Source organism: Peromyscus eremicus, chromosome 5 (genome assembly GCF_949786415.1).
Source record: "Peromyscus eremicus chromosome 5, PerEre_H2_v1, whole genome shotgun sequence".
Classification (NCBI taxonomy): domain Eukaryota; kingdom Metazoa; phylum Chordata; class Mammalia; order Rodentia; family Cricetidae; genus Peromyscus; species Peromyscus eremicus.
Genome location: NC_081420.1, coordinates 85,377,554 through 85,405,509, shown reverse-complemented (window position 1 = coordinate 85,405,509; position 27,956 = coordinate 85,377,554). Strand labels below are relative to the sequence as shown.

At 49.8% G+C, this 27,956-nt stretch overlaps 2 protein-coding genes across 4 annotated transcripts in view; one reads left to right on the top strand and one right to left on the bottom strand.

Moving 5' to 3' along the window:
* The window catches only part of Galns (galactosamine (N-acetyl)-6-sulfatase), a 34,601-nt gene extending 10,433 nt beyond the window's left edge, over positions 1 to 24,168 (bottom strand). Inside the window, exons 1-9 of one of the 2 annotated variants that reach the window (XM_059263871.1) lie at positions 23,593 to 24,168; positions 19,034 to 19,157; positions 18,184 to 18,258; positions 17,379 to 17,481; positions 8,362 to 8,505; positions 6,121 to 6,187; positions 5,889 to 6,016; positions 5,344 to 5,483; positions 2,789 to 2,892 (exon numbers count right to left, since the gene is read on the bottom strand). In XM_059263871.1, the coding sequence (XP_059119854.1) occupies positions 2,789 to 2,892; positions 5,344 to 5,483; positions 5,889 to 6,016; positions 6,121 to 6,187; positions 8,362 to 8,505; positions 17,379 to 17,481; positions 18,184 to 18,258; positions 19,034 to 19,157; positions 23,593 to 23,712 (1,005 nt within the window). In that variant the 5' untranslated portion in view covers positions 23,713 to 24,168. Of the gene's footprint in view, positions 1 to 2,788; positions 2,893 to 5,343; positions 5,484 to 5,888; positions 6,017 to 6,120; positions 6,188 to 8,361; positions 8,506 to 13,017; positions 13,169 to 17,378; positions 17,482 to 18,183; positions 18,259 to 19,033; positions 19,158 to 23,592 lie in introns of those variants that run through there. The other variant, XM_059263872.1, reaches the window with a different exon arrangement.
* Trappc2l (trafficking protein particle complex subunit 2L) lies at positions 23,685 to 27,956 on the top strand. Of its 2 annotated transcripts, none has more exons than XM_059263874.1 (5): positions 23,685 to 23,970; positions 25,772 to 25,944; positions 26,629 to 26,716; positions 26,834 to 26,913; positions 27,764 to 27,956. In XM_059263874.1, exons 2-5 carry the CDS (start codon positions 25,829 to 25,831, stop codon positions 27,807 to 27,809), a joined length of 330 nt encoding a protein of 109 aa, XP_059119857.1. In that variant the 5' UTR covers positions 23,685 to 23,970; positions 25,772 to 25,828; the 3' UTR covers positions 27,810 to 27,956. The 2 variants fall into 2 exon arrangements, with proteins under 2 accessions (XP_059119857.1, XP_059119856.1); XM_059263873.1 differs by lacking the exon at positions 23,685 to 23,970 and adding an exon at positions 24,132 to 24,251.

Genomic DNA, 27,956 nt, shown 5'->3' with positions numbered 1-27,956 from the left:
CCCTACTGTTCATCTGTGGATGTATGTATTAGCCCTGTGGGAAGCGTGCGTGACTGTTTTCTGCTCATGTTCAAGGGCAGCCCCAGTCAGTAAGTGGCTGGGGGGTCTTCTGTGGCTCTGCCTCTTCAGTAACACTGATCTCCTTCATGGGCTCACCCACCCCCAATACCCTCTAAGTGCTGCTGTGCTGGAGACAGGCAGTGTGCATGTCTTTTTCTTGACCTCTGTGGCTTGGGAAGGCCAGCGTACAATGAGCACAGTCTCTGGAAAAGGGCATCTGTGGTCCTCTAGGAAGACATGACTCCACAATAGCCAGTCCGGACCTCAGCCCAAGTTCAGTTTAGACAGCACTGCCCTTATCACTCCTTGCTTGGCCCTCATTCAATTGTGCCAGCTCGAGACACCGTTTGAATAAACCTCGAAAAAACTCAGCCAGACCCTGACCACGGAACCTCCTGTTCCCCTAAGGCTTGCTGAAATCCTCTACCTCTATGATGAAACTCCCGTCCCTTCCTGCATTGCTTGACTCAGTCACGGATCACCCACATCCTGATAGCTTGGGGGTGGGGGCAGTTTTTAAAGATAAAATGGCCTTGTCTGGACAAACAATCCAGGAGGGACCCTTGCAATCTGCATGTACTCTCTGCTGTAGCACCCAGTTCCTCATTCCCAAACCCCACAACCAGTGCCCCTGCCCCACACAGACCCCTCCTTTCCCACAGGAACACGGCTGTCCTTCACTGCTTGAAATAAAAGTCCCATCTGTTGAGGTCGCTCAGACTCTCGTCTCTTTCTGAAATCTGACAGACATGACTGTTACCATGCAATAAGGTCCCTGTTGACATGGACACGCTTCTATAGAGCCTGATTGGGATCCTTCTTACAGGTGCCAGGGTCTCCCTACCTATGGCAGCAGGGGAACAACAGAGGCCTTCCGAAGCCTTTGCAGGGAACAGAGTCTTCTGAGTGGTTCATGGTCCCTGCTATGTATTTCCCTCCAAAAAAGCAGGGGCTGGGGAGGGGGGAATCCAGAAACTTTCATCATTAGGAAAAAAATAAGGGAAGGGAGCATGTTCCATGGCGGAGGTGACTGGGAGGAGGGGATCTGCCAGCTCTGCCAGTGCAGCTGAGCATACACGGGCTGTTTGTGATACTGTACTGAGCAGCAGGATCTTCAAGATGAAACGGGATCAAAGGCTGCAATTACACCACCGCTGCCAGGGGCGGCAACAGGAAGGCTGCGTCTGCTGCAGGGTGCTTTAAGTTATTACAGAGCACAGCCTGAATCCCATGTGATTCCATTCCAGTTTGTTGTCTTGTGGGAAGCATAGTGAAAGAAAGCCGCAGCTCTGGAGCACTGCTGTTTCTCTCCCTAGAAGGCAAGGCTGTGCGTCTTTGACCCCAGCGTCGTGCCTCCGGAGGGCACATCTGTCAGGAACAGCTGTGGAAGCAGATGCTCTGACCCAGTGGCCACACGCACAGAGGTTAGACACCCTGGGCCGCAGGCAGCTCCAGTTCTCTCTTTCCAGTTGTCCCTCTGAGCTGTGCCAGTGCCAGGTGGGGGCGGGGTCTAACCTAGGATTAGGTTAGACCTAATGTTCATGGGGGAACAAAGGCTATGATGCCAAATGTCCCTTCCCAGGAAAACCTCATGTGTCTCCCATTCCCCGCCCGATGACAACGACATGAGAGCTGGGAGTGATGGCTTTAGGAAAGGAAGGTTGGTACAGCTGTGGGCTAGGTCCATCTGAGGGTCAGATGGCCACGGCCAGTCTGAGCGTCCATTAGTATCCCAGTAGCCATGTTTCTTCTACATATGATGTGTTTACTGCCATGGGCACTCTGTTCTACAGAGGGAGCTGGCCAGATGACAGGCAGGCCTGTTCAACAAACTCTGAGATCCATCAACCTGTGAGGCTCTGGGATTAGTGTGACCTGGAAGTCCCATGTCAAGAGGCCCTAGGCAGAGGGTAGTGAGGGACAGAGGCTCAAGCAGGTCTAGGTTTAGAAGCTAGATACTGAGGGTAAGTCTCATGGCTGGACACCTGGGGGTTGTCGCCAGGTCTGCCGTAGTAGCTGGCAGACTGGACAGGCGACCTCTCTGGGCCTCACTTTCCCAACATATGCAATAGAGGAAGCGTAAAGACTGTGTCTGGCAGGATGGTAGCCACGAGGGACATCTGTATTGCAATCCCTGAACTCTGTGCTATAGGATATCACACCGCAATAGACAAATAAGACAGTGGGTGGGATTCAGGATGTGCATCATCTGGTCTCTAGCAGGAGACTGGCCTGTACTGTCCATGCAAGCCAGTATTTGCTAGAGTCAGCTATTCTGTCCACTCCTAAGAATATGGAGGCTCCCACTGCAGGGTGAACTGAGGAACCCAAAGGGAGGCACTGTCTCCAAGATCGCTGGAGGAAGAGGTCAGCTGAGAACAGTGACAAGAATGTTAATCTCAGCAGCGAGCACTTAGCGTGGTGACTACAAGTTCCGCAGTGGATTCTTAGACAAGGGGTGGCCTACCTGGGCCAGAGCTGGAGGTGAGGGTGCTGCATGACATGAAGGTGGCCAGACTGGGCAAGATACACACTCACCCACTTGAGGCCCCACCTCTGGTCTTTGCCACAAAGGCATCAGGGTCCCATGGAGGGCTGCAGCTGTCCCTGGTGGTAAGTCCACAGAACATGGGCAGTCAATTGACTACAGAAGCCTCTTTATCATCTGGCACCAGTGTCCCCAGAGACCTTGCAGGAGATACAGCTTCAGTGTGGAATGCTGACTCACCTGGCCTGCAGCAATGTGCCCCGGCCACCAAGCGATCGCAGGTTCCCTCATCCCACCTTCAAATGTAGTCTGCTTCCCACACAGGAAGGGACCATTGCTGCCACCTGGGGATGAGAGTCACCACCTATCAGCCTCAAGATCTCAGGGCTCAGATCCTCTGGGGAATGAGGGACACACAGCACCCCTGCTGACAAGTGGCTTACCCTGACTTCTGAACTCCTGGTTAGGCACCTTTGAGTCCTGAGGTCATCATAGGGACAAAAGACCAGGAGGAGGAGGTCAGGTTGCAGATACAAATCAGAAAACCTGGGTGGTTCTGACCCAGACAGCTAAGATGCTCTGGCTACAGCTTTCCAGAGAGAATAGAAAATTCTTGCCTCACTAGGAGCCACCAGCCTACTAGGAGTCACTGCTCAGGAATAGAAAGCAGTCACAGAAGCCCATTCCTATCACAGCCATAGACACTGATGTTTTTCAGTTAGTGTTATTAGATGCTAATATTCACAGGCATCATGTAATGGGTGGGTCTTACTTAAAATGCAGCCTCTCCCAGATTCCCTCTTGTCTTTACACCGTCTGTAGGGTAGGGTGCACAGCTAGATTTTGAAGATACTAGCCCCCGAATAAGCCTGTGGGAAGCTGGTAGGGCAAAGTCCTTTTACATCTTTATCCTAGACACAAGGAAGAATCCCAAGGGTCTTGGAGCTGGGTGGGCCTGTTCCACAAGGACAGATGCCATAGCATGACCTGCTGAGATTCTACCTCAGGCCCCAAGACACAAAGGTAGGGAGAAACAAAGTGTTTTCCCAGTGAAAAGTCACACAAGACTCATCCATGGAAACGGCAGTCACTGTGCTCTGAAGCTCCTATGGAAACCTACTTCTTCTCCATAGGCAGCAGACATAGCAGTGTGAACAGAACTCAAGCCAGAAGCCCCAGCAGCTCTTTTCACCCCTCACCAGGCTAATAGCACTGAAAAGAAACAGGCACGGATACCATTAAGAGATGGTAGGTAGCAAGAAAGTTGTGTCTGGGGAGGATACCTGGGGCCTGAAGGTGACCATGACCATATTCTACCTTTTTTTTTTTTTTTTTTTCCCCAAGACAGTGTTTCTCTGTGTAGCCCTGGCTGTCCTGGAACTCACTCTGTAGACCAGGATGAGGATTAAAGGTGTGTGCCACCACTGCCCAGATCTATTTCTACTTCTTAAACTAGGAATGGGAATGTGGGTTTTTATTTTAAGGTTTTTTTTTGTGTGTGTGTTTTAAAAACAAGCTCTGACAAGTTTTATTCAAAAACAACTTTCCTGGTTCAGTTTTCATCAGTCTGCTCCCGAGTGACTCTAGTAATATTAGAATCACTGGGTCAGTGATAGCCAGCACGCATACTCTGTAGTATTTTCTGCATACTGTGTCCAATTCAATATTATTGCCACTATAGTGGTGGACACTAGTTTTGGTCAACAGTGCATAGTATTCTATTTCAGATTTCCTCAAAGCTGGGCAGTTGTTGGCAAGGATAACCAACTTCACTTTGCCTTGTCTGGTTATGTTCAGAGTCCACTTGTATTTTTCCCAGCATGTATTTTTCTACTTTTTATAACAAATTGGAGCCTAGACTTGACAGACTCCAGGGACTTTCTTCACCTTCTTTATGGCCACCATCTGCTACCTTAGGTGCAAGAAGGTTCTTGCTCTCCAACCTTAAGCTGCCAAGATCTTAAGGTAATCGTTAGAAATGATACCATTTCCCTCTGCCTAGCACCTTCTGTCCCTGAGAGTTGGCCAAATAGGTAGCAGCTGAGCTCTGGGTATCTGCTGGGAGGGGAGGGAGTCCTGCTCTTTTCTCTGAGATGTATGTGTAGAGCTTGTATGAGAACTAAGGTCATTGTGGATCACAGAGCAGGGCATCAAGAGCCTCCAGGTCAGCCTGGCTAGACTTGGTGGTCTTTTCTATTGCCAAACCAGCTTTTCTTTGGTTTATGATGGTTGTACTGGGTTTCTTCACCTGAAACCAGGAAGCCCCCAGGACACTCGGTAGTAGGACTGCCTGAGCCACTTGAGGTATCAGAGCCCAAACTGCCTAAGGACAGTACAGGCTGAGGAGATTACTGGGCCCTCAGCCTTGACAGGTAGCCTCATGTTAATAGTTGAGCCCCTGCAGCACCAAGGGTGACTGTCCCAGGCTCACTCACTGGACGGCTCCCAAGACTGAGGAGGTTTTCCTGCCACCTCTATAGCAGCCAAACAAGCTCTAACCCAGCACCACCAGGTATTCTGCCAAAGCCCTGGCTGCCAAAATCTCCTGTAGCCTGAGTCTGCTGGAAACTGGCTTCTTTCAGGTAAGGACTGTCTTGAGAGAGCATCTCTTCCCCCTGACACTTGCCTGTTCCTTTCTCTCAGAGGATTCAAATTCATGTGAACCCAGAACCCAGGCCAGACCTGAGTCAGCAGGGTCAAGACCTTGCTGCTAGGTTCTCTATTTTGGGAGGCTTCTGTCTGTGAGCCACCTTCTAGTCATGACCTGGGGCCAGAGGACAGGAAGCAGAACTTGCCTTCTTTGGGAGCAGAAATGAGGGCTGCACCGTTATCAGATGTGAAGAAGACAAATGTGTTCTTACTGATGCCCAAGTTCTGCAGAAGGCTCAGGATTTTCCCAACACTGTCATCTATTTCCCGAACAGCATCACCATACCTGCAGGGGAAGATGGCATTCTATCAGGCAGCCAAGGGCATCAGTGTGACCCAAATACTAATCTTATCACTTCAGAGATGACCAGTGGGGCAACGGGCTACTTCTCAAAGAGAAGTTCCAGCTCAGGTTCAAATGGTTCATTGTAAACAAAGCAGATATAATCAACATAACTTTCTTTTCACCACTGATCATGGGCTAGAGGAGGTTAAAGACGGATGTTTTGTATCTTTCTTTCTTTTATGGTGCTGGGGATTGAACCCCCTAGGGTTCAAGGGCCTCATGTATGCTAAGCAATTTTCACCACTGAAAAACATCCCAGCTGCTTTGGACTTCCCATAATGGCTCAGAGCACCCACCCAACGATACTGAGCATAACTGAAGGCCCCAGTGGAGCTTATGACTCACCGCCCTCGAAGGCTGGTACCCAAGAAAGGTCTTGAGGCATAAACTGGTGCATGAGTGGCGTCGATGGCCCAGTAGAGGAAGAAGGGGCTCTGCCTTGCATGCTGTGTCCTGATGAAGTCCAGAGCTTCCTGTGGGAAAGGCCTCCATTATCCTCTGCTTCAGGGCAATTTATTCCCCCTGCCTCCCCAGCTTCCTCCTGCCTCCTTGCCTTGACTGGCCCACTCAGTCTTACCTGTAAGTAGAGTTGGGTGAGGTTAGCTTCCCCGGTCTTCAGGTTAATTGGGAATTCTTCATAAAATCTGAAAACAAAAACAAAAATCAGAATTTAGTCAAGAAAGCCCCTTCCTCAATTTCACTGCAAAGTCAGAAATGTTCCGAGTGAAGCTTGCACAGATCTTAGGTGAAGATCCTGTCTGAGGCAACAAGGCTCGGGTGGCCCCAGAATGTAAGAGGAGTATAGAAAAGATGGATGTGTGTGTGTTCTGTAGAGATCAGACAAGGCCCAAAGGTGTAGCTGAGGACATAGGCTTTAAAAATAAATGCATGTGTGCACAGGTACACACGTAAGTGCAGGTGTGCACACAGTGGGTGCACGCATATGCAGAGGAGGGAGGACAATCTCCTCTGAGATGGCCCCCTCTCTCTCTCTCTCTCTCTCTCTCTCTCTCTCTCTCTCTCTCTCTCTCTCTCCCTCTGTGTGTGTCTTATTGCTGATTCTTTTTTCTTTTGACACAGGGTCTTACTGTGTAGCTCTGGCTAGGCTATGTAGACCAGGCCAGGCTGGCCTTAAACTCATAGAGATCTGCCTGCTTTTGTGTCCCAAGTGCTAGGATTAAAGGGGTGTGCCACCAAGCTGGGCCAGAGTCTCTTATTGGTTTGAACTCACCAACTAGACTGGTGGGCTAGTGAGCCCCAGGAGCCTCCTGTCTCAGCCTCCCCAGCACTGGGATTACAAAGGCATGCCATCCTGCCCAGCTTCTTACACTAGCACCAAGGACTAGACTAAGGTTCTCATGTTTGTGAGGCCAACACTTGATTGGCTGAGCCGTCCTCCCAGCTCCCAGAGGCTTCTTTTGGAGAGGTGAAGATGTTCTATAGCCTGTTGTGGGGATGGCTGTCTCTGAGTACACCGAGGGCCCTTGAACAGCCTACTGCAGAGATAAAGCACTCATTTTTAAAAGGGCAATGTTTGGCTTAACCTTTAGGTTCGCTGATATAAGAACTTCCACCCAAGGGGGACCTGTAGGGCCCTGACCCTGTTTTGGGTAACTGTTGCCTTGCTTGATGACCTTGACCTTGATATCCTCCCTATGCTAATTCCCTGCCAGGTTCCACCCTCCTGAATGCTTAAGGGAAGATCCTTGTCTGTGTGTCCTGCATAATGGGCATTAACAGCTTAGATGCAAGATTGTAAAACATTGGTAGTGAACTTCTGCCTTCCGGGGTTCTCCCATTGTGCTGTAAGCCTGTATTTAAGACCTCCTCCCTCCTTCAATAAACAGCATTCGGCATTTAATTAAAAAAAAAAAAGACTTTCTATTGGAGAAGAAGAAGAAGAAGAAGAAGAAGAAGAAGAAGAAGAAGAAGAAGAAGAAGAAGAAGAAGAAGGAGAAAACTTTAAGACTCCTATTCAAGGGGGCTGGAGAGATGGCTCAGTGGTTAAAAGCACTGGCTGCTCTTCCAGAGGAAGATTCCCAGCAACCACATGGCAGCTCACAACTGTCTGTAGCTCCAGTTCCAAGGGATCTGACACCCTCACCCAGACATACATGTGAGCAAAACATCAATGAACACAAAAAGAAAAGATAAATGAAATAAAAATTATCTTTAAAAAAGCAAAAAAAAAAAAAAAAGAAAGAAAAGAAAAAGAAAAAAAGAACTTCCACCCAAGGAAAAAATGAGGAAGGAAAGAAAAATTAAGCAATCAAAATTCAAGAAAGATGAGTCAGGTCCTTGACACCAGAGCTATAAGCTGAGGTATCCCTCCCTCCAAGGCCTGATCCAGGTGGTCTCCCCTCCAGAGCAGACCTCTTTCTGTGGTGATAATGGGCAGTCCCTGGAGTGACTCTCACATCAATTTAGCCCCACAGTCTCCTCTCTTGTGTGCAGCTAATAGGCCAACTAAGTGCCCGAGGATGACAGTTACCCCACCAAGAGGGCACATGGGTCCTAGACGCCCCCTCCCAAATATAAGCTATGAGCACTCCTTGGATGTAGGAGGACCTTTGAGTCACATGTCTGAAAGGAATCTATGACTCTGGAAAGGTTAGAGATGGCCTCAGGTGAGACTCGAGGTCCTGGGCAAAACTGCTTAAGAGCAGAGTTCTCACTCTCAGCACACAGGGTACCAGATGCCAGCTGGTAGTTCAAGAACATCAGCCTGTTCCTGGGCAAGCACTAGAGACAAAGGGCAGGGGTGAAGGCAGGCCACAGGGATGGGGCAGGAGGGAAGGGAAGGGGCTCTGTCTGTTACCTGCCGACCATCTCCCAGTCCCTGTACACAGGGATGTTGGGCTTGACCTTGTTGTCGTAAGGTCCAAAGTGACAGTTGGGGGATCCAAACCACTCATCAAATCCGTGTTTCAGGGGGTGGAACTGGGGTCTGTGACCTAGATGCCTAGGAACAGGAACCAAGACACTTCAGAGACCCCCTTACTGGGGACACTCCAATGTTTTGATCAAAAACAATCCATCACCATCACAATTGCTAACCAATTGCCAATATTCTAGCACCCCAGGGTCTAGAGACACCAAAATACAAAAGGTCAAGACCTTACTTCAAGAGGGAGCACAGGAACCCATCCGTCCTCCCCAGCGCTCTAGGCATATCCAAGGGCATCCAAGCATAACTGAGGGCATTTCAGCAAGCAGAGAGTGTCCTGACAAAGCCAAGGGCTTCCAGGCACAGCCGAGGGTGTCCCAGCACAGCCAATGGCATCTGGGCACAATGAGACACAGAAGAGGGTTTAGGGGTCCTTCAGGATCTGCAAAGAAACCCTGAAGGATAGTGCCTGGAGAGAAGTCTCCCAAATGCCTTGAAAGCAGCTGGATACAAATGCCCATTTCAACTATCTCCAGACTCAGCAGCTTCCGCCTGCCTTTCTTTACCCTCAGGGACACTCCAAGGACTGTGTTTCTCCCTTGGGTTTTTAGTCAGGCAGGTCACTGCTCCATCTGTTAACACAAACGTCAGAGTATTATCCCAGCCAAGGAAAAACACCAGGAAGGTGGCTGGGTGGGAAGATGATACAGTGCTTAGGACTGTCCCCTCATCCTCAGAGCCTGGGGCAGGAACTGATATTGGAGAGAACAAAAAAGAACACGGCAGCATGCCTGCTCTGGTGATAGTGCAAGCTATGTGGAGACCTAGAGATGAGAGGGGTCCACGGAGGAAAGCTTTACAGGGTAAGGGCCTTAGGCAAAGCTGCAGGATCCCTTTGTGAGCCGCGCCCCCTCAATGCCAGATATTACCCCATGTTCTCCCATCCGGCCTCCTTTTCTTTCAGGGACACTTAATCATATTCCCTCCATCCACTAATAACCACAGGAAGGCTGCTGAGAGGTGCCACGATCCCAACTCCAACGCCAAGCATCAGTGGGTCAGCAGTCCTGAGGTATCCTGGAAGAAGAGCCTGTCCTTCCTGGGGACTCCAGCTCCTACCTGCCCTTCAGAGCACATGTTAGACCACCACTAACTCCAAACTAAGCTATATGTGACATTATCATCTAGCCTGGGACACAGACCTGTTTATCTGTGTTGTACACGCACACCTGCAGAAAGCCTTTCTCAGGTACAGCTTTAACACAGCATCCGTGAGGTGGAGTGTCCTCCTCCCAGCTGTACTGGGGATAGGCTATCTTCAAGGAGGCTCCACCTTGACCTTTCATCCAGGTACAGAGTGTGCAGATCCAAGGCTACCACTCCATGGGTAGGGTTAGAGGGCAGCAGAGAAGTCTTGGGGATAACTGGCTGGTCAACAACTACTCTACCTGCTCTTCGGAGAAGAGCATCTCTCTAGAACCAGTTTCCTCACTTCCTGGGGAGATTGGCACAGCATGGCTGGCTCTGCGGTGCTTGGTGTGCCTAATGGCTACACAGTGAGCTTTTAGAGCTCTCCTCTGACCTTCACACACTCAGTCTGTAATTACCCCTTTAGGGACTAGTGCACCACTATGGTACAGTGACATCTCAGATCCTTAAGCCAGCCTGCACTACATCCTCCATGTTGAACCTGCTCTCAGGCCCACTACAAGATACTGGTCCTTTCTGAATACTGCAGGGCAGATGGGAGGACCCTTGTGTCCATGTCCAGCATTTTATAGTCTCTGTGTAGGAGAAGCATGACCAGTGCCCTGCCTGAACACAGCTATAATTCTGTACACTTGGTCCTTACAGTGGTCGGTACCAACCAGCAGGGGAACAGGACTGGAGAGTGGGCTGGCAGTTGCCTGAGATTTGTATTCTAGCCTCATTCACCCACATTTGGCTACTGGCAGATTATGCAGTCTACTTGCAGGAGTCTAGTCTCTGTCCATGCAGGACTTGGTCAGGGAGATGAAATCTAGACCCTCAGTGCTGAGGTCTGCATAAAGGACACAGGGCAGTACTGGCTGCAGCTGATAGCACCGGACTAAACCCTGCTCACAGAAGAGCAACTGAAGATCTGCCTCCAGCCTCTGAGAGCCTGGTCCCACACGGTGCCTCTTTCAGAGTCTATCAGAGCTGTTCCTCTTGGTCTCCTCTTTCCTATCAGAAGTCACCCAGGAAGATCAGTGGCTCTGTGGAAACCTGATTCCTGTTCAGCTCTGGCCTCTTCAGCCCTGACAGCAGGAAGCTGTGGACCTGGCAGAACTGTCAGGCAAGACACAGGCATCTCTGGTTACTGAGGGGCCTCCAGCTCTTCCTTGCCTGCCTCTGCCAGGGTTCCCTGGACTCCTTGCCACCTGCTTGGGGATTGTGCAGATGAGGAGGGACCCGATGCTTGTCAGCTCTTCTCTGCCACCACCCCCTGGTTATGGCCAGGTTTCATTTTTTTGCTTGCAAAGTGACAAATGTTTCTTAGGCAGCTCTAGGTTGCCTAGATTTCCTAGTATCAGGTTTTCCACCCTGTGACTAGTAACAGACTCAGAGAAACCAACCCAAGGGGAGCCACGTGCGGGGCCATGAGCAGTGAAGATCACAGAGAACAGAAAACGGGGGAAGGGGCTGGAGAGATGGCTCAGAGGTTAAGAGCACTGACTGCTCTTCCAGAGGTCCTGAGTTCAATTCCCAGCAACCACATGGTGGCTCACAACCATCTATAACGAGATCTGGTGCCCTCTTCTGGCCTGCAGGCATACATGCTGTATACATAATAAATAAATAAATCTTTGAAAAAAAAAAAAAAAAAAAAAAAAAAGAAAACGGGGGAAGGCTTTCTGAGGGAAGGGATCTGCTTGGCTTTAGGCTGGGGAGAGCTCCATCAGGGGATCATGGGATGCTGCAGGAGTAAAAGAGATGGACGTCAGTGCTAGAAGCCAGCAACAGTGAAATGACAGAAGCAGCTATGGACATGTTCCGTCTCACACTCAGCCACCTGCTGCTCCCCTGCTCCTACCTAGCACTTCTTTGTGACTTATGATAAAGTTTGTCACTAGGCAGAAGCCCTCTGGTGACTAGCAAACTGTCTCATCTGTATGCAAGAATGTGGTTGGCTCACTTAGTGACATTTTACTGTGGCCACAGGCATGGGTCAGAGAGGGCAGAAAGTATGGTGGGAAGCGGGAGGATGGGGACGACTGCGTGCTTGCTCAGTGTCATGCTGCGACAGCTTTGCTGGACGCTGGTGTCTTGACCTCCTGCTGGACTTTAGATTTCAATTTTTTAATTTATTTTATTTGAGACAGGGTCTCACTTTGACTATCCTGGAGCTTGCTCTGTAGACCAGGCTGACCTCAAACTCACAGAGATCTGACTGTCTCTGCCTCCACCACTACACTTATCAAGTTCCTGACTTTAAACACCAAGTTCTTTTTTTATATTTAAAAAGATGTATTTATTTTTATTTTATGTTCATGGGTGTCTGTGTACTATGTGTGTGCCTGAAACACCAAGTTCTTAAAAGCTCCCTGCAGATAGATGCCAGGCGGTGGTGGAGCATGCCTTTAATCCCAGCACTCAGGGAGGCAGAGGCAGGTGGGGAAAAAAAGCCCCCTGCAAAGATTATAGACGGCACACAGCTATAATCTCAGCATGTGGAAGGCTGAGGCAGTGGATCGTAACACCTCACTGTTGGCATTCTGGCCCACCCACCTGCAGTCCACCCCCCCTATTCCCACGAGTTGTGCACCCCTCCCTTCCCATCTCTCTTTCCCACTCTTTCCCTCTCCCCCTCTCTTCCCCCACCAAATAAAACTCTCCGCTGAGCGCTGCTTTCATGGAGTCTCTGTCTCTCACCGGCTGTGGAGCGCCCTGGCCCAGCCCCCCATCCCCCCTCACAGGCCATGTCATTACATTGATGCGGTGTGACTTGGCTGGTTTCCCCTGGTGTTTTCTCTTACACGCAGGCAATGTGAGAAACGCTGGGACCCTGTATCCTCTAACACCGTCACTTTTCCAACTTCCAAATGGAGGACCCCTGGGACACCCTATCGGTAAGATTCCCCCCTTTCCTTCTGGCCATTTTCCACGAGTGAGGATTCATCTTCTCAACCATGAGCTCTCGCCTCTTGGCCCCGTTCAAGACCCAGTACCGGGCACCACGCTTCTCGGGCCCTCCAGCCCGTTTCTATGCGACAGCATGTGGCGACAGCTTGTGCCCACTCACTCCATGGCCCATAGCCTTTGGATGACAGTCCACTGGCTATTTTGAGCCATCATTGGTCCTCGCTGACCCTCTGGGACGCCGGAGGTCAGTCTGTTGGACCTTGTACCTCACTCTGGAAAACGCGCCTACTCTCCTATTCCAGCTCCTTCCTTACTGCCCGCTCCCTCATGATCCTCCATCAGTTACATCATCCATCACCTGTCGCCAGGTCCCTTTCCACGGCATGTGCACCTTTAAAACTGCCCCTCATCCCTCCCCTCTGTAATCTCACCCCCAGCCTCTTTGCTCTTTCTTGCTTAACTCTGTTGCCGGGTCTCACCCACCTGTTGCCCCGCAGACCCCGGCACCGCCATTTCCTGCAGCTGCCTGGCCCCTTCACCCTCATGCTTCTGCTCGCAAACTATGTCACGCTGTCTGTCTCTGTTCCCTGTTTCTCACTCTTCTCCCTCCTCCTGCCACCACCACTTGGGGCAAGCCGCTGGGAGCCAAGCCCCGCCCCCTCCGAGGGTAGCCCCTCCCCCTCCGAGGGTCCGCCTTCCCTTTGCCACTAATACCGCTCGGGAGGTGGCCACATAAATATGTTTCTGACTGACTTTTTTGTTGTTGTTGTTGTTGTTTTCTAAACAGAGTTTCTCTGTGTAGTTTTGGTGCCTGTCCTGGATCTCACTCTGTAGACCAGGCTGGCCTCAAACTCACTGAGATTCTCCTGGCTCTGACTGCCAAGTGCTGGGATTAAAGGCATGTGCCACCACCACCCAACTCTAACTTTTAAATGCTTCAATTTATCTGTTCAGTTTGTCTTGGGAAAAAAAAAAGAAAACCCATGTGAACATGTGGTCAGGTGCCAGATGGTGGTCACATGGGCAGGCAGACATCATCTTGACTAAGGTCAAAGACATACAGATCATATGCTCTGTCGCCATATTTGATAAGGGTAATCACATGGTCAGGTAGGCACCATCTTGGCTAAGGTCAAAGAGGGACAGGTCATATGACTTCACCACCATCTTTATTAAGGGCAGCAAAAAAAAAATCACTTTCTGTCAGTGGCTCAAGCATGGGCGGGGTGCCTGGCACTTGAGCCATTTGTAGGAGGGTGGGGAAAAAAAAACTCCACCTCGAGTCAATGCGCCCCACAGGTCTAGTCACAGCCTGGCTTGCTTTCTTCTGCAGCCACCCTCCGGGGCTCTTGGGCATCAGTGGAGCTGCATGCTGGCGATAGGGCCAACTTGTCAGCTCATTTTATAGATTAAAAAAAAAAAAATCAGGGCTGGAGAGATGGCTCAGAGGTTAAGAGCACTGACTGCTCTTCCAGAGGTCCTGAGTTCAATTCCCAGCAACCACATGGTGGCTCAAAAACCATCTGTAATGAGATCTGGTGCCCTCTTCTGGCCTGCAGGGATACATGCAAGCAGAGCACTGTATACATAATAAATAAATAAATCTTAAAAAAAAAAAAAATCAAGCCTTACTTTCCCTAAAGCTACTAGGTCTCTCAACATAAATAAATGATTTAAATGCTTCAGATTACTTTCCCCTTCTATAAATTAAGATTTTAAAATTTCAGATTTTAACATTAATAGAGTTCTGATGCAGTTTGGGTCACAAACTCAAGATTTTGGATTTTCTTTGGTTGTCTTCCAAATAAAAACTTATAGGTATGAGTCTACTGCTGTTTTTCAGATTCTTGCTCCAGATAAGGGAGTTTTCCTCATCTGTCTATTCCTGAGGATGGTATTTTTCTTTCTCCTGGTCTCTCTTTCACAATTACTAAGACCATGGGCCTAAAGGCTCCAAATAAGTTCATAAATTTTAACTTTTGTCTCTGGTCTATCTGCCTCAGCAGGTTTCCACTTGGCTGGCAGATGCATCCAAGCGTCAATGGCTGACTACAACCTGCTCCAAAGGACTACAAGCTCTAGACTTGCTGAAGGCTGATACGATGTGGACCAGTCCAACCAAACGTAATTGTTCCCTGTCTCTACAGTCAGGTCAGATGACCACATACTTCCGATAAATAGCCCATTGCCTGGGTTCCCTCCTTATCTTTCTTTGACTGGCCTTTCAGCCTCCCTGGGCTCTGACCATCTGTGCCCCATTTCAACCTGAAGCAGCCATAGAAGAGCATCATCCCTGTCCCCGCACCACCTTCAAAAAAACCAGCTAAAGGGCCAAGTCAAAGAAAAACCCCTGGCATAGGGGACAAATTGGCTACCTAATGCCCATTGACATACCAGGAAACTGGACCAAATATTGTCAATTGATAGATTTATTAACTAAAATAATCCTGTAATAGAATAAAATACTTGGCCTTCTTTATGCAGAACCAAAGAGGTATTATATGACCTTAAGAAATAATTATTTCTATATAAATCATTCAGGATTATAATCTGGCTGTACTCAAAGATCAGAACTACAGGGCCTTAAAAATGGTAATAGATGCAGACATCACTGCCAATGGCTTAAAAAATGTCTCTCCTTACTCAAGGTCTAGTCAGGCTTAAAATGTAAGCCTCCTTGTCCTTGCTAAATTTATCTGTTCAGATTAACAAAAGCTAACTTAGAGATTTACACCTCTAGAAAATTTAAATAAATGATGGCATATGTTTGATAAATAAGATATTTGATAGGCAAGATGTATATCCTGTGACGAAGTTTCTGGTCCCCTGAGAGAGTCCTTTTCTCGGAGTTGGTCACACCCTGACTCACAAACCCCTTTTGTCTTGTTACCATTTGGCTCTGGGATCTTTCTCCTGTCTCTCTTGTGGAAGCTGCTAAGATATGGGAGACTTGGGGAATACTAGCTGATAGTCAGCCATTCATATCTAATAGACAGGCAGTCCTCAAATGCTTGGAGATCTGCAGAATATAGCATTTAAAATGTTGATCAAAAAGCTTATTATATTAGACAGAGACTCCTAGAGATCCTAACAGTGAACCAAGGTCTCTGAAGAAGATTATGAGGCACCACAATGTCTCCACCTGGATTATGGCAATCCTGACTTCTGGGCAAGATGCTCCAATGTGACACCTGCTGCCAGGACCCAGCCCAGACTGTGGACAAACAACAGGACATTGGAGAATTGATTGCACCCCTTTTGCCTAGACAAAATTAAGGTCAGTCTTCCTATGTCCTTCTTCCATTGGAAAAACTCTCACTTTATGGGTCTGGTGGCAAAAGACAGACTCTGTTCTGATACTTCTGCCTCCAACGATGTGGAGACCTGGATATGGCTGACTGGGTAAGGACTGGTCCCTGTCATTTTTCAAATAGATTCAAAAGCTGCTTGGTCTGCACTCAGAAATGATTTATCCTTCTCAGATCTCTGATTCCATTTGATGACCAGGCTTTGCTTCTGCTGCCTTCTCAATTCTCTATGTAAAATTCACAGATCTTACCGGGCAGTGGTGGTGCATGTCTTTAATCCCAGCACTCGGGAGGCAGAGGCAGGTAGATCTCTGTGAGTTTGAGGCCAGCCTGGTCTACAGAGTGAGTTCCAGGAAAGGCTCCAAAGCTACACAGAGAAACCCTGTATCAAAAAACAAAACAAAACAAAAAATTCACAGATCATCCTCTCTTAGGGCTACTACTAGGTCTAGACACAATTTACCTTGTTACCAGATTAGAAAAACTCAGAACAGATTTCAATGTAACTTTTTACTATTGACTGCTCTCAGTATATCCTGGTTTGTTTATATGAAGATAGGAAAGCTATCTGATGATGTTCAAGGAAGTCTCCCTCCTCCTTCACTCACTCAACCACTTCCATTCAGTAAATTTCCTCTGGTTATAGATTTAAGAATGTGTTTCATTGGACTGAAACCAGGCCTTAAAAATGTTCATACCTTCTAACCCAAAGCCACAGCCTTTTGCTATGACACTAAGATGTAAATCTGTTCCAGTTGTTTTACACACTTAAAGGTTCCTGCATGGGTCCACCCTTTCTGCCAGATTTGTGCCAAGACCAACCCTCAGGAGCTCTCCAGATACACCAGCCCCTGCACCAGCTCCGAGGATGCCAACCACCAACATGGATGCACCCCCACCTCCAGAGAACAACAGATGTGATGGTTCACGTACTCCTAAAGAACACATCATCCCTCAATTCACTGCTGGTACCACCTCTCCAAGCTCAAGCGGGCACCTGCCCAACAATGATAACTATTTTTTTCTCCTAGCAACCTGCCTTCTCACCTCCCTCAAGGAACAGATGCCTGGGATCTCCACAATAACAGCCAACTAAATGCTTCTTCCCTCATACCTGCTGCCTTGTGTGACCCTGAATCCTAACTTCCCCCTCCCACTTGGCTCTAAAATCAGCAGGAAGCAGTTTTGAGAACTTAGCACTCTTCTTCCCCCACTTGCTATCCATAACTCACCTTTTCATAATAATCAAAATGGAGGGATGCTGGAATTCTGGCCCACCCCTTGGGGACTCACCCTGCTCGTCTTGATGTAAACCCCACTTTAAGAGAAAACTCCTCCTCCCCCACCTCTATTCCCATAAGGTGTGCACCCTCCTCCTCTGCTTCTCTCTCCCTATCTCTCTCTTTCCCTCCCCCTGTCTCTTCCCCCCACCAAATAAAACTCTTCACTGAGTGCTGCCTGCATGGCGTCTCTATCTCTCACCCGCTGTGGGGCATCTTGGCCCAAAGGCCCCGTGTGCTGTATCATTACACTCACCACTTGCCCACAATCTTGTTGGTATAGCCTGCCTTCTTCAGGAGCTCAGGCAGGAGGTGCTCTGAGTTAGGGATGCCACCCACGATCTCCTGAGGTGTGTAAGCTGGAAGAACAATACTGCATTAGAAATATCACATCTCTGTAATGGATACACACACTGCCCCATCAAGGTGGACGGGCAGACCTGTGGTCAGGCTAGAGACACTTCCCATGATACTCCCAGGTACTCTCCAAGTTAGTACCAACATGGTGGGGATGGTGTAATGCTGCCCCTCACCACCACCCCCCCCACCCCCCACCCCACCCCCCTGTCTCTCACCTCTCCAGCCTGGTTTGGCATTTGATATCATGCTGTTCCCTGTAGGCTATGATCCTGGTTCTTCCCATACTCCTTTTCTTCAAAGCTACTTGAAATCTCATCTCATCTGGGACCCTATCCTTAGAGAAACCATCCAAGCTCCTGAGCTTGTTTCTAGAACACTCCCTGCTCTGACCTGAAACCTCATGGCTTTCCCAGTGGAATAGGAGCCATGCCAGGCAGTACCCAGGAGCAGGCCAAGGGTGATGGGCGAATGCTGTGTGGTGTACCTGAGGTGCCCCAGGCCCAGCTTGGTTCTCAGTGGGCCAAGTCAGGGAGGAAGCTTGTGACACGGGGGCTGCACTGTGATACTCAGTTCTGCCTTAGGTTGCCTTTATTTACCGTTCCAGACCCCAATCCTCTCATACTAAGGCCTAGGACACCAGCTTTCCCTAATCTAGATAGAAGTACCTACAGGGTTATGGGGGTGGGGGTTGGGGGGCATACCATTCCTTGCATGCGCGTTGGATGTGTAGAAGCCATTGCGGATGGGCAGCCGTCCTGTGAGCAGGGCTGCCCTGGCTACATAGAAGGATAAAAACAGACACTGTGACACAAATCCAGATAGGACCTTCAGCCAGCTCTGCAGTGCCTCCCACGTCCACAGTTCCTGGGAGGTGTCTGTCATGAATGCATCAGGCTGACACCCAACTGTTGCGTTTCAATCCCCTCCAGCCTCTGTGTTGCAGAAGTCAGGCACTGGGAGATGGCCCAACAGCCTGTTGACGGATGGAGGTTTACACAGCAGGCTCTGCTACTCAGCTCTGTTTTGTGCTCAGTCCCTAGACTCGGGGACAGCCACCAGACTGTAGACCCATATGGCCTGCCTCCTACTGACCATTTGCCCCATCTACTGTTCTTACTTAAGGTCAGCACTTCTGTAAACACCAATGTAGTAGGAGTGACATTCCTTGGGACGAGGACATGGCCTCACTGCCTCTCCACTACACCCATGTCCTGTGTCCAGGAAGTACAGACAATACTCTGAGGGCAGTGTGGCAGTTCTGGGAGACAGACAGCAGCCCTCCCCTGGTGCAGAGTGACCCCTGCCTGCTGGGAGGCAGATAGCTATATTGAGGGCACACTATTGCCCTTAAAGGGCCCTAATAAGCTCCAAACTTATGGTGACTCAGGGCTTGGAGTCAGGGGCCAGCATGATAGCAACAAAGTACTCATTCCACCTGCAGCCTTCCTGACACCTGAGAACAGGTTGTTTACCTAGATTAGGGGGGGAGGGGCAGATGCGGCAGACTCTGCTGGCTAACTGGGTCCAGGGCAGAGGGCAGCAGCAACTTACATGGTGAGCACAAAGGGTTGGCAGAATAGAAGTTTGGGAAAAACATCCCTTCTACAGCCATCCGGTCCAAATTTGGGGTCTCTCTGGAAGGCTCTCCATACACACCCAGGTCACCCCAGCCCATCTGCAGGGAAGATCAAAGAGATGAGGAATGAACCCTTTCAACAAATGGTTCTTTTGTTACAAGGAGGAGCCATAGAGTTTACCCAAACTCTGTAAGCTTCTGTGAGCTGCTCCAGGACTTACAAGAAATTTGCTGGCTTTCACCTCATATCAGTTTGACCACCACCAGGAATATATCTGTGTTTGCCTTCCTCCTCAGCTGAGATCAACCCCCGTGTGCTCCTAGAGTCTTGGTGTCTAAGAATACACATCTATTTTCAGCATAAAGCTGTTATGCAAATTGAGATTTCAAAAGCAAGTGGTGAGGTTCCTCAGAAAGCCGAGCCTAGAGTCACCACATGGCCTGGCGGCCTGGCTCAGTGTACCTCACAGAACTGAAAACCCATGCTCCAAAACTACATGAGTGTCCATGGCAGTCGGATCCCAACCATCAAGGGCTATGGCCAGTCCAAGTGGCCACCAGATGATAGACGAACGAGTTGTAGGCTATACTGTCTGGGTGGAATTGTATTTCTCCAAATTCGTGACCATCTGAAGCTCATGAGTATGACCTTAATTCACTTCCTGGAATGTTATTCAAGGAAACCTGAACCCATGTTTCTAGGCCGTGATCACTCAGATTTGGTTCAGAATAAACTCTCACTCCCTTTGAGATATGAACTGTGCTTTGGATCAACTATGGCAAACTCCCATTGGAGGGAGGACATGCAGTCAACTCCCAGCTATGGTTCATCACAGTGAAGGGATGGCCGGCAGCAAAACAAGACAAGGACGAGGATGCACAGGGTGGTGTTGGGAGTCTAGACCAGGCAGCTTCCAGTGTCCTGCCCCATGGCTGTATGCTACAAGCCTGCTTCCCTCAAGGTCAACTTGTGATAGCACAGGTGGGTGGAATCAGCCTGAGAACTTGTGAGAGGTTTAGGCTCTAGAGTTCTCACTTTGGGCTGGTCATGAAGGCACCTTGTACTTTACACACACCAAGATGACAGATGCACAGGGGTATTAGAAAACTAATTAGATATTAGCAGGCTTGGAAGTTATCGGGATGGACCCTTAACAATCAGCTTGCAAAACCAAAACCTGAAATTGTGGGACTGATACTGGTTCATAGGGTGTGACTAGAGTTGTATTTATAACCCTGGGTGGAGTTATGACATTAATAGATGCGGGCATGTACAATTCTTGTCTTTGTGATATATTGTTGTCTTCTACAAAGTTCATGTTTGAGAACTGCAATCAGTCACAAAAAAAAAATCACAAGAGTATGTTTTAAGTAAGTTCATGATTCTTGTGTTGGGCCAAATTTATGGCTATCCTTGCTGTATGTGGCTGCAGGTTGGATATACCTAGAAGAGTTGGAGGTCTGTCTGTCCTTCCTTCCTTCCTTCTTTCCTTCCTTCCTTCCTTCCTTCCTTCCTTCCTTCCTTCCTTCCTTCCTTTCTTCCTTTTTTTGAGACAGGGTTTCTCTTTGTAGCCCTGGGTGTCTTGGCACTCACTCTGTAGACTAGGCTGGCCTTGAACTCAGAGATCCACCTGCTTCTCCCTCCCGAGTGCTGGGACTAACATGCGCCACCTCTGCCTGGCTTGGACCAAAGCTTGGGTTTTTAACTTCTTGGGTTGTGTTTGTCTTTCTCTGTTCCACTCAGCTCCCCATGTTAGGAAGGTTATGTAGAAAGCCACCCCAGGCACTAGGCCCATGAAGCTGCCCATACTTCCAGCCCACATCTACCTCCAATGACCATGATTATTTTGCTCTGCAATGGTCCTTTTTGGTCCTTTTCCACTCTCATTCTTTGACTATGCTCTGCTCTACAATGGTCCTTGTGACCATTATCTACTCTCTCACACACTCTTAATTATGCTGTCCTTTACACAAACCAGCCTCTTATGCTGGCTGTAACTCTTAGGACAGGAGTGGGTATGGAGTCTTTTGCAAGTCAATGTGACTGGCAGGTGAGTAGGTCTTTTGTATGGTTCCTATGCTAGTTTTGGGAACCCATCCCCTGTTCTATAATGGTGGCCTCTTAGGGAAAGGGGCTTATTTAGGACATGCCCTCTGGACACTCATAATATAACCAGGGCAGGACAGGACCATGATCAACCAGTCCAAAGTCAGTGGCAATCCTTAAAGAATTTAAACTAGAGACAATCTTAGACAGTCAGACAGTGCCAAGCCTGGAGCTGGGAGCCGTGTTATCCTAGGTAAGCCAGACATACATAAGCACATGTTGCAGATTCAGACATGATCAGCCTGGCAAAGGCAGCTGTAGAGAGCAAAGGGAGGGGTTTGCAGAGGAGAAGAGATTAGCATGGAGGCTCCTGTGCTGCTGAGGCTGTCCTTATCTGCCATGTAGGGGGCACCTCAGGACTTTTCTCCCCTTCTGGCATTCTTGCCTCTTCCAGCACAGGCACCCTGCCCTGGAATAGGTCAAGTATGAACCAAAGAGGCCTCCCCACCCAGGGTGTCCTTTCCAGAGGTGGGCTCAGCTTTCCTGGTGCAGAGTCCAGCATATTCTTCTCACCTTATGCTTGGGTCAGGAGTGGGTCCAAGTCAGCAAAAGCCACTGTCCCACTGGGACTGCTGACAGTAGGGTAGGTGAGCTGGGAGTTGCCTAGGGCTGTCATGAGGCTGTCACGGGGCCACCAGGGGCCAGCTTACAGACAGCAGCCTTATGAAAGGGGAAGCCTAAAGCCTACTTGCTTTAAGCCAGAGTGATCTTTGGTAAAGCCAGGGATTCCCAGTTTTATTGACGTTAACTGAGTTCATTTTCAGTTACATGTATCAAAAGTCTCTACACGACAAGACCCAAGTTTTGCAGAATGTTCTTGGACAGCCCCAGGGTATTCAGAAGGTAGGTAGTGGAGGTTCCTAATCAACCACCTTCAGGTAGACTGATCTGGTGCTAGCCACATCCCATTAGCTAAAACCCCTGTACTCATCTGCAGCTGCCCAATGGAAATGCTCTCTGAACTTTACATGTAACTTTATATTTTTTAGTCGCCATATTAGAAAAGCAATTAGGTTACTAGATGTTGTGGTTCATGCTTGTAGTCTTAGCCCTGGGGAGGCTAAGGCAGGATGATTGCCTTCAGTTTGAGGCCAGCTTGGGCTACAGAGTGAGTTTCAGACCAGCCAAAACAACATAGCAAGACCATGTCTCAAAAAATCTAACCAACCAAGCAAATAAACAAACAAATAAACAAAACAAAAAATAAAAGTAAGGAGTCGAGATGAAGGCTAATAGTACATTCACTTAACTCAATTATCCATAGTCTATCATTTCAACACTCTTTAGTCATCTAATAGAGTGTTAGAGAGGACCTTTCACTCCTCACAGGCTGTCATTTGGAAAGGAGAGAACAGAAAACTGACAGACAAGCGCCTCTAGTCAGTACTTCTGATCAAAAACAAACCAACAAAACAACAAACCAAGCCAGTGTGACTTAGCTCTAAAAGGACCTCATACAGAAAGGCACTATATATGTATGTGATATATATCTTCAGTACTACCAGCCACCAGGACAGGCGCAGAAGGAGCCGGGCACTCAGAGTAGAATTAGTCATCATCCACATAGAATGGGAAGCTGGAAAGAAGCATTCAAGGTTTCCTGCAGTGGATTCTGGGTAGTGGGATTATGTACAGGATTTTTCAGGCATATATTTTTCTTCATAATAAAGAACCACTAACCTAAGGATTACCAAGTGGGATGTTTACTTTTTCTCCTCCTAAGTCTCTAAAATCCAACTTATTTTACATACATGGCACCTCTCTATTATGATGGGCACCACTTTGAGGAGTTAAGTGTGGGTCAGCACAGGTCTGAAGGCTCTGTGGGGAGGGCTGGGTTGGCTATTAGCCTCTGGGGTGCCCAGGACTGTTCCAAATCAACCTGAACTGGATGTGACTCTGGTTCAAATAGTAGCCGACAGGTGCCACTCTGTAGTGTGTGTCTGGGGTGGGGGCTGGTGGGCTAAGGCTCAGAGGAAGATAGGGTCCAGTCCAGTTTGGATCAGACCCAGTGCTGATTTCTAAGCTTTCATGTCACTTTCAGGGAGCCAGATTCCTCAGACTGGGACACCGAGGCAGATTAGCCCCGGGGCTGAGTTCATAGATGGCTGCCTGCAGCACACCTGCCCCCTCAGGTGACATTCTTACCTTTCAGCTCTTCCATGCCCGGCTTTGGTCAGAATTCCCCAGAGGCCCAGGCTGGAGGTGGGCACCGAGGGCAGGGCCACCTTATGAGGGGAGGGGGACGCCAGGCCCCTTCCCCGGGGAGGAAGGGAGAGAAGAGCCTCCCTGAATACCGACTCCCACTGCGGAAACAGTAAGAGAGAGAGGTGACAGCGGCGTCTGAGCCTCCCTCGGGTCACCCCTCCACCGCAGTGTGGCAGCCCTGTACCTTCCGTGTCCCCCCCGCCGCGCGGCCCCACTCACATCGTCCATGAGCATCAGCACGATGTTGGGGGGTTGTGGAGCACCTGAAGCCAAGAGTCCTAGGGCGCTCAGAACCAGCAGCAGCGGCCGGCCTCTGGTCGCTGTGGCAGATGCCGCCATGGCAACCAAGCATCCGCAGCGGAGCTAAGACCCAGTCCCGATTTCGCGGCGTTTCCTTTCGGACTGCAGGGCGGGCCCTCGTGGCTGAGTGACAGGAGAGGCGGGGCCTAGGTCGCCTGACTGACAAGAAGAGTGGGCTCGGCCTGACCGGGAAGGGCGTTGGGTCTGCGATGCCCCAGGACAGGATGGGCTAGCAGAGGAGCCGGGACCCCACCAAGCTGAAGCGTGAGAGCCAGGCCTGCCAGGCTGAGTGACACGGTAGGTGGGGCCTGACAGGAAAAGTGGGACGGAGCGACAGAAGCAGGGGCACTGCCAGCGTCCGAACCGGAGAGGTGGGCCTCGTGCCTGACAGGAAAGCGGTGGGAATCAAGGTCTGACCTGAAAAGCGGGGAAGAGCCCCTGTAGAGAAGGGCGGGGTCTGAGCCACAGCGGGGTGGGGTTGGGCGGAGGGATGGGCGGGGCCTGACTCCCGTCGGGTCACATGATGCGGCGCACGGCCTGCCAATATGGCGGTGTGCATCGCGGTGATCGCGAAGGAGGTGCGTGTGAAGCTGCGAGCGGCGGGCGGCGGGCGGCGGGCGGCGGGCCTCCTTCCAGCCATGCCCTCGATCTGCTCAGCTCTAGGCTCCCAAGCCTCCGCCAAGCCCTGTGATCAGGATCCCTCCTGCCCTCTCTCGCTGTCAGCCGCCCGCCTGCCGCCACCTTGCAGGCCGCGGCCTCCGGGTTTTGAGACCCACCGGGAAGCTTGGCTGCCTCTGCAGCCCTCCACCCTTCGCGCTACGCGTTCTTCTTTTCATGGCCTCAGCTGCCTTCCGCGTCCGGTCTTTCTGTCCCGCCTTCCCGACCGTCCCCTGGCTGCCCCGCCGGTGCTATTTAAATACAAACCAGGCGCGCCGCGAGTCAAGCTAGAATTCAAGTGCTTTTCTTTGCTTTAGGATAGCCCCCTTCATGCCACTTGCATCCTTCTACTCCAGTCCCTGTGAAGGCCTGCAAACTTCTTGACAGTTTCCCTCACCCCTTATCTTCTCTTCCCAACTCTTGTCTTGCTGGCCACCATGTATATTCATTTCCTCTGGAAAGCTGTTTACGAATGCTAAGACAGCATCAGAGGTCCACAAGATCCTGTTGCATGGAGCCTGTATCCTACCAGGTCTTCCCTGAGACCTGCCATTAGGGATTGGGCTGCTGTGAAGCTGTCAGTATGAATGAGAGAGTTACGCCCCCATAAGCCCACCAAAATCAAAACTCCATTAAAAATGCAGCTACTGCTTTGATAAACTCACGATGAAGTCCATTATCAATGCTGAGGTGTCCTGATTTGGAGACTCATAACTGCGGTAGACCAGATGATTTCTGGACGACATAGTTGAACAATGGATGTGAGAGGCCAGGAGTGAAGCTTTTGACGGTGGGCTTAGGATGGTCAGATGTATAGAGGTGGAGATTTGAGCTGAGTCTTGAAGGGCTGAGCAACAGACCGCTGCCCTTGTGTGGCACATTAAGAAATAGCCAGTGTGCCTGGTGTGGGGAATGACACTTCAGAGTGTGGTGGTGGTTGAGGCAGGGATGGTTCTAGGACGAGGAATGACTCACCTTAGTGTCAGGCTATGTTGTTAGACTGTGCTCGTTGGCATTCCTGGGCCATCTCATTTCTGCTCACCTTCCTGCCCCTGTGCAGTCCTCTTCTGCTGCCATCTCCTTGTTCCTCTCCTCCTCCTTTCTGGTTGAACTAGGGCCTAATGCTGCTACTCAAGTGCTCTACCATTGAGCTACATCCCTAGTCCAATATATATTTTTTTCTTTTTAGTACTGGGAATTGAAGTTAGGGGCCCTGTGCACATTAGGCAAGTGCTGTATCACTGAGTTATTATCTATAGTCCCCTCTCTGCATATGGCATACAGTCCTCCTTAGGTTAGGTTATGCCCCTGAAGGCAATGTCTGCCACAGTGAATTTTAGAGCACGTGAGTGGTTGGCAGACTGAGAGCCCACCTTAGGAGTGCTTTGACATTGTCTTCGGAGCTGGGACTCACTAGGTGGATCACCATCCCTTCTTGCAGAATTACCCTCTGTACATCCGAAGCAGTCCCACAGAGAATGAGCTCAAGTTCCACTACATGGTGCACACGTCCCTGGATGTGGTGGATGAGAAGATCTCTGCCATGGGAAAAGCACTGGTGGACCAGAGGGAGCTGTACCTGGGCCTGCTCTACCCAACTGAGGACTACAAGGTGTATCCGTCAGTGCTCAGCACTGTTCTGCACTCTCAGAGTGGGATATGGGAGGAAACACAAGAAAGGAAAAATTGTAAGGGGTTCCAGCTGGTCAGGTAGGCAGGTGGCCTGAAGCTAACCAAGGCCTCCTAACATTTTTTCCTCCCTTTAATGGGAAGAGTCACTGGAAAAGCAAGGCTGAACTTCCAGGAGGGTGAAAGTTGACATGGCAGGGATCTGGGCTTCTCTGTGCTCGTTAGAGGCGACCAACTTTGAATCAAGGGTGATTGTTCCATGATACTGTTGTTAGGCTCAGCCTCATGTGGTACTGTAAACTCTTGGCCATTCCCTTGGATAAATTCTTTAGACCACAGAATCCAAGAACATTCCCATGGGGACTAACTATAGCCTATCCACAAGGACATTGGAATCACTCTGTTAACACAGTGATGGCAAAAGTTTGGCTTTGCAGCTAACATCCCAGACCTCGCATCAGTTCAAAAGGAGGCTGAGCTGTTCCCAGTTCAGGTACACATCTGCATGGTTGCTGCGTAGCCTCCCCAGCCTGGGCACTTCCTGTGATTCAAGGTTGTCAGGTTCTCTCAAGTGAGGGTTCACAAAGTTCTCCAGGCTTGCATGCTCTTGACTGCCATATGAAGTCATACAGCCCCTGTGCCAAAGCGTGTTCCTTAACAGCCATGCAGGTATGGCTACGTGACCAATTCCAAGGTGAAATTTGTCATGGTGGTGGATTCCTCCAATACGGCCCTTCGAGACAATGAGATCCGCAGTGTAAGTGCAGGGGCTTGAGGTGGGTGTCTGCTGCTTCCCTTTCCTCGCTGAGAATGTAAAAGTCTGCGGCAGCCCTGTGCATGCACTCTTTAAAACTACTTTCTGTTCTTTTTTCAGATGTTCCGGAAGCTGCATAACTCCTACACGGACGTGATGTGCAACCCCTTCTACAACCCCGGAGACCGCATCCAGTCAAGGTGGGGCCCTGCGTGTTTGTGTCTCTTTGTGAGACTTGCTTTGTGATAGCATGGTCACTGGGGAAGTGAGGGAGCCATGAGTACTGTCCTAAGGCCACTGTTTCAAAGCAGCCAGCCCTGTTTTGCTAAATTAGTGCCGACACAGACCTTTAGTGTGCATAGGCAGATTGGGCCAAGGTTCACCCATGGGGTCTCCCAGGTGTGTCTGTGGGTAACTGAGGACCTCCAGAGGGCTCAGCAAGCTCACAGCTCATGCTGTGACCGTAGCTTTTATGGAGGCAGTGTCCTCCTGTTGTATCCCGGTGTGCCTTTTGTGTTGGGCTTAGGTGTCTCCCCTCCAGCTGGATGGACCTCATGCAGGTGCTTCATCAGGAGGCATGGCCTTCATATGCTGGCACTACAAACCTGCTTCCAGATTCTTTTTCTGGGACTATTCCCGAGGAGCTCCTTGCAATTGACAGGTGCCCCAAGCTAGGCCCTTTGGTGGCACCTTCCTTTGGCTGAGATATCGAGAGTACTGCATCCGCCTAGATCTTAGGAGAGAGCACACTGGTGTCCCTAAGCTGTGCAGGGCAAAGGTAGCACTGCCTGTTCCTGGGGCTCAGTGCTTACCCCTGCCTGCACCCTGTGTGCCTTACCCTGGGAGGGATGCTGAGGAAGTCTATGACGGAATAGGCCTGTGGGGGCTGTGCAGGGATTGTGGAGTCAGGAGGTGGGTGTCACTGCCTGGTATGGTGGGTATGCTCTCTGCTTCCCCGAATAGTCCTGAGGACCTGGCGCGGCAGTGCCAGTCTCTACCAGCAGAGGGCAGGGTCATAGCCTGTCCTCTAAATCTGGGTTCTTTTCCCAGGGCCTTTGATAACATGGTAACTTCGATGATGATCCAGGTCTGCTGAGCTGGACCTCTGCCCTAGTCACCTGGAAGAGAAGCCTGTATTCACCCCTGTTTGATGATTATTTATTCCCTTTCCTCTCCCTGAATGTAACCTATGGGCAGGGCTGTGTGCTCTGTACCTTCCTACTAAAGGCCTCACATGATGAGA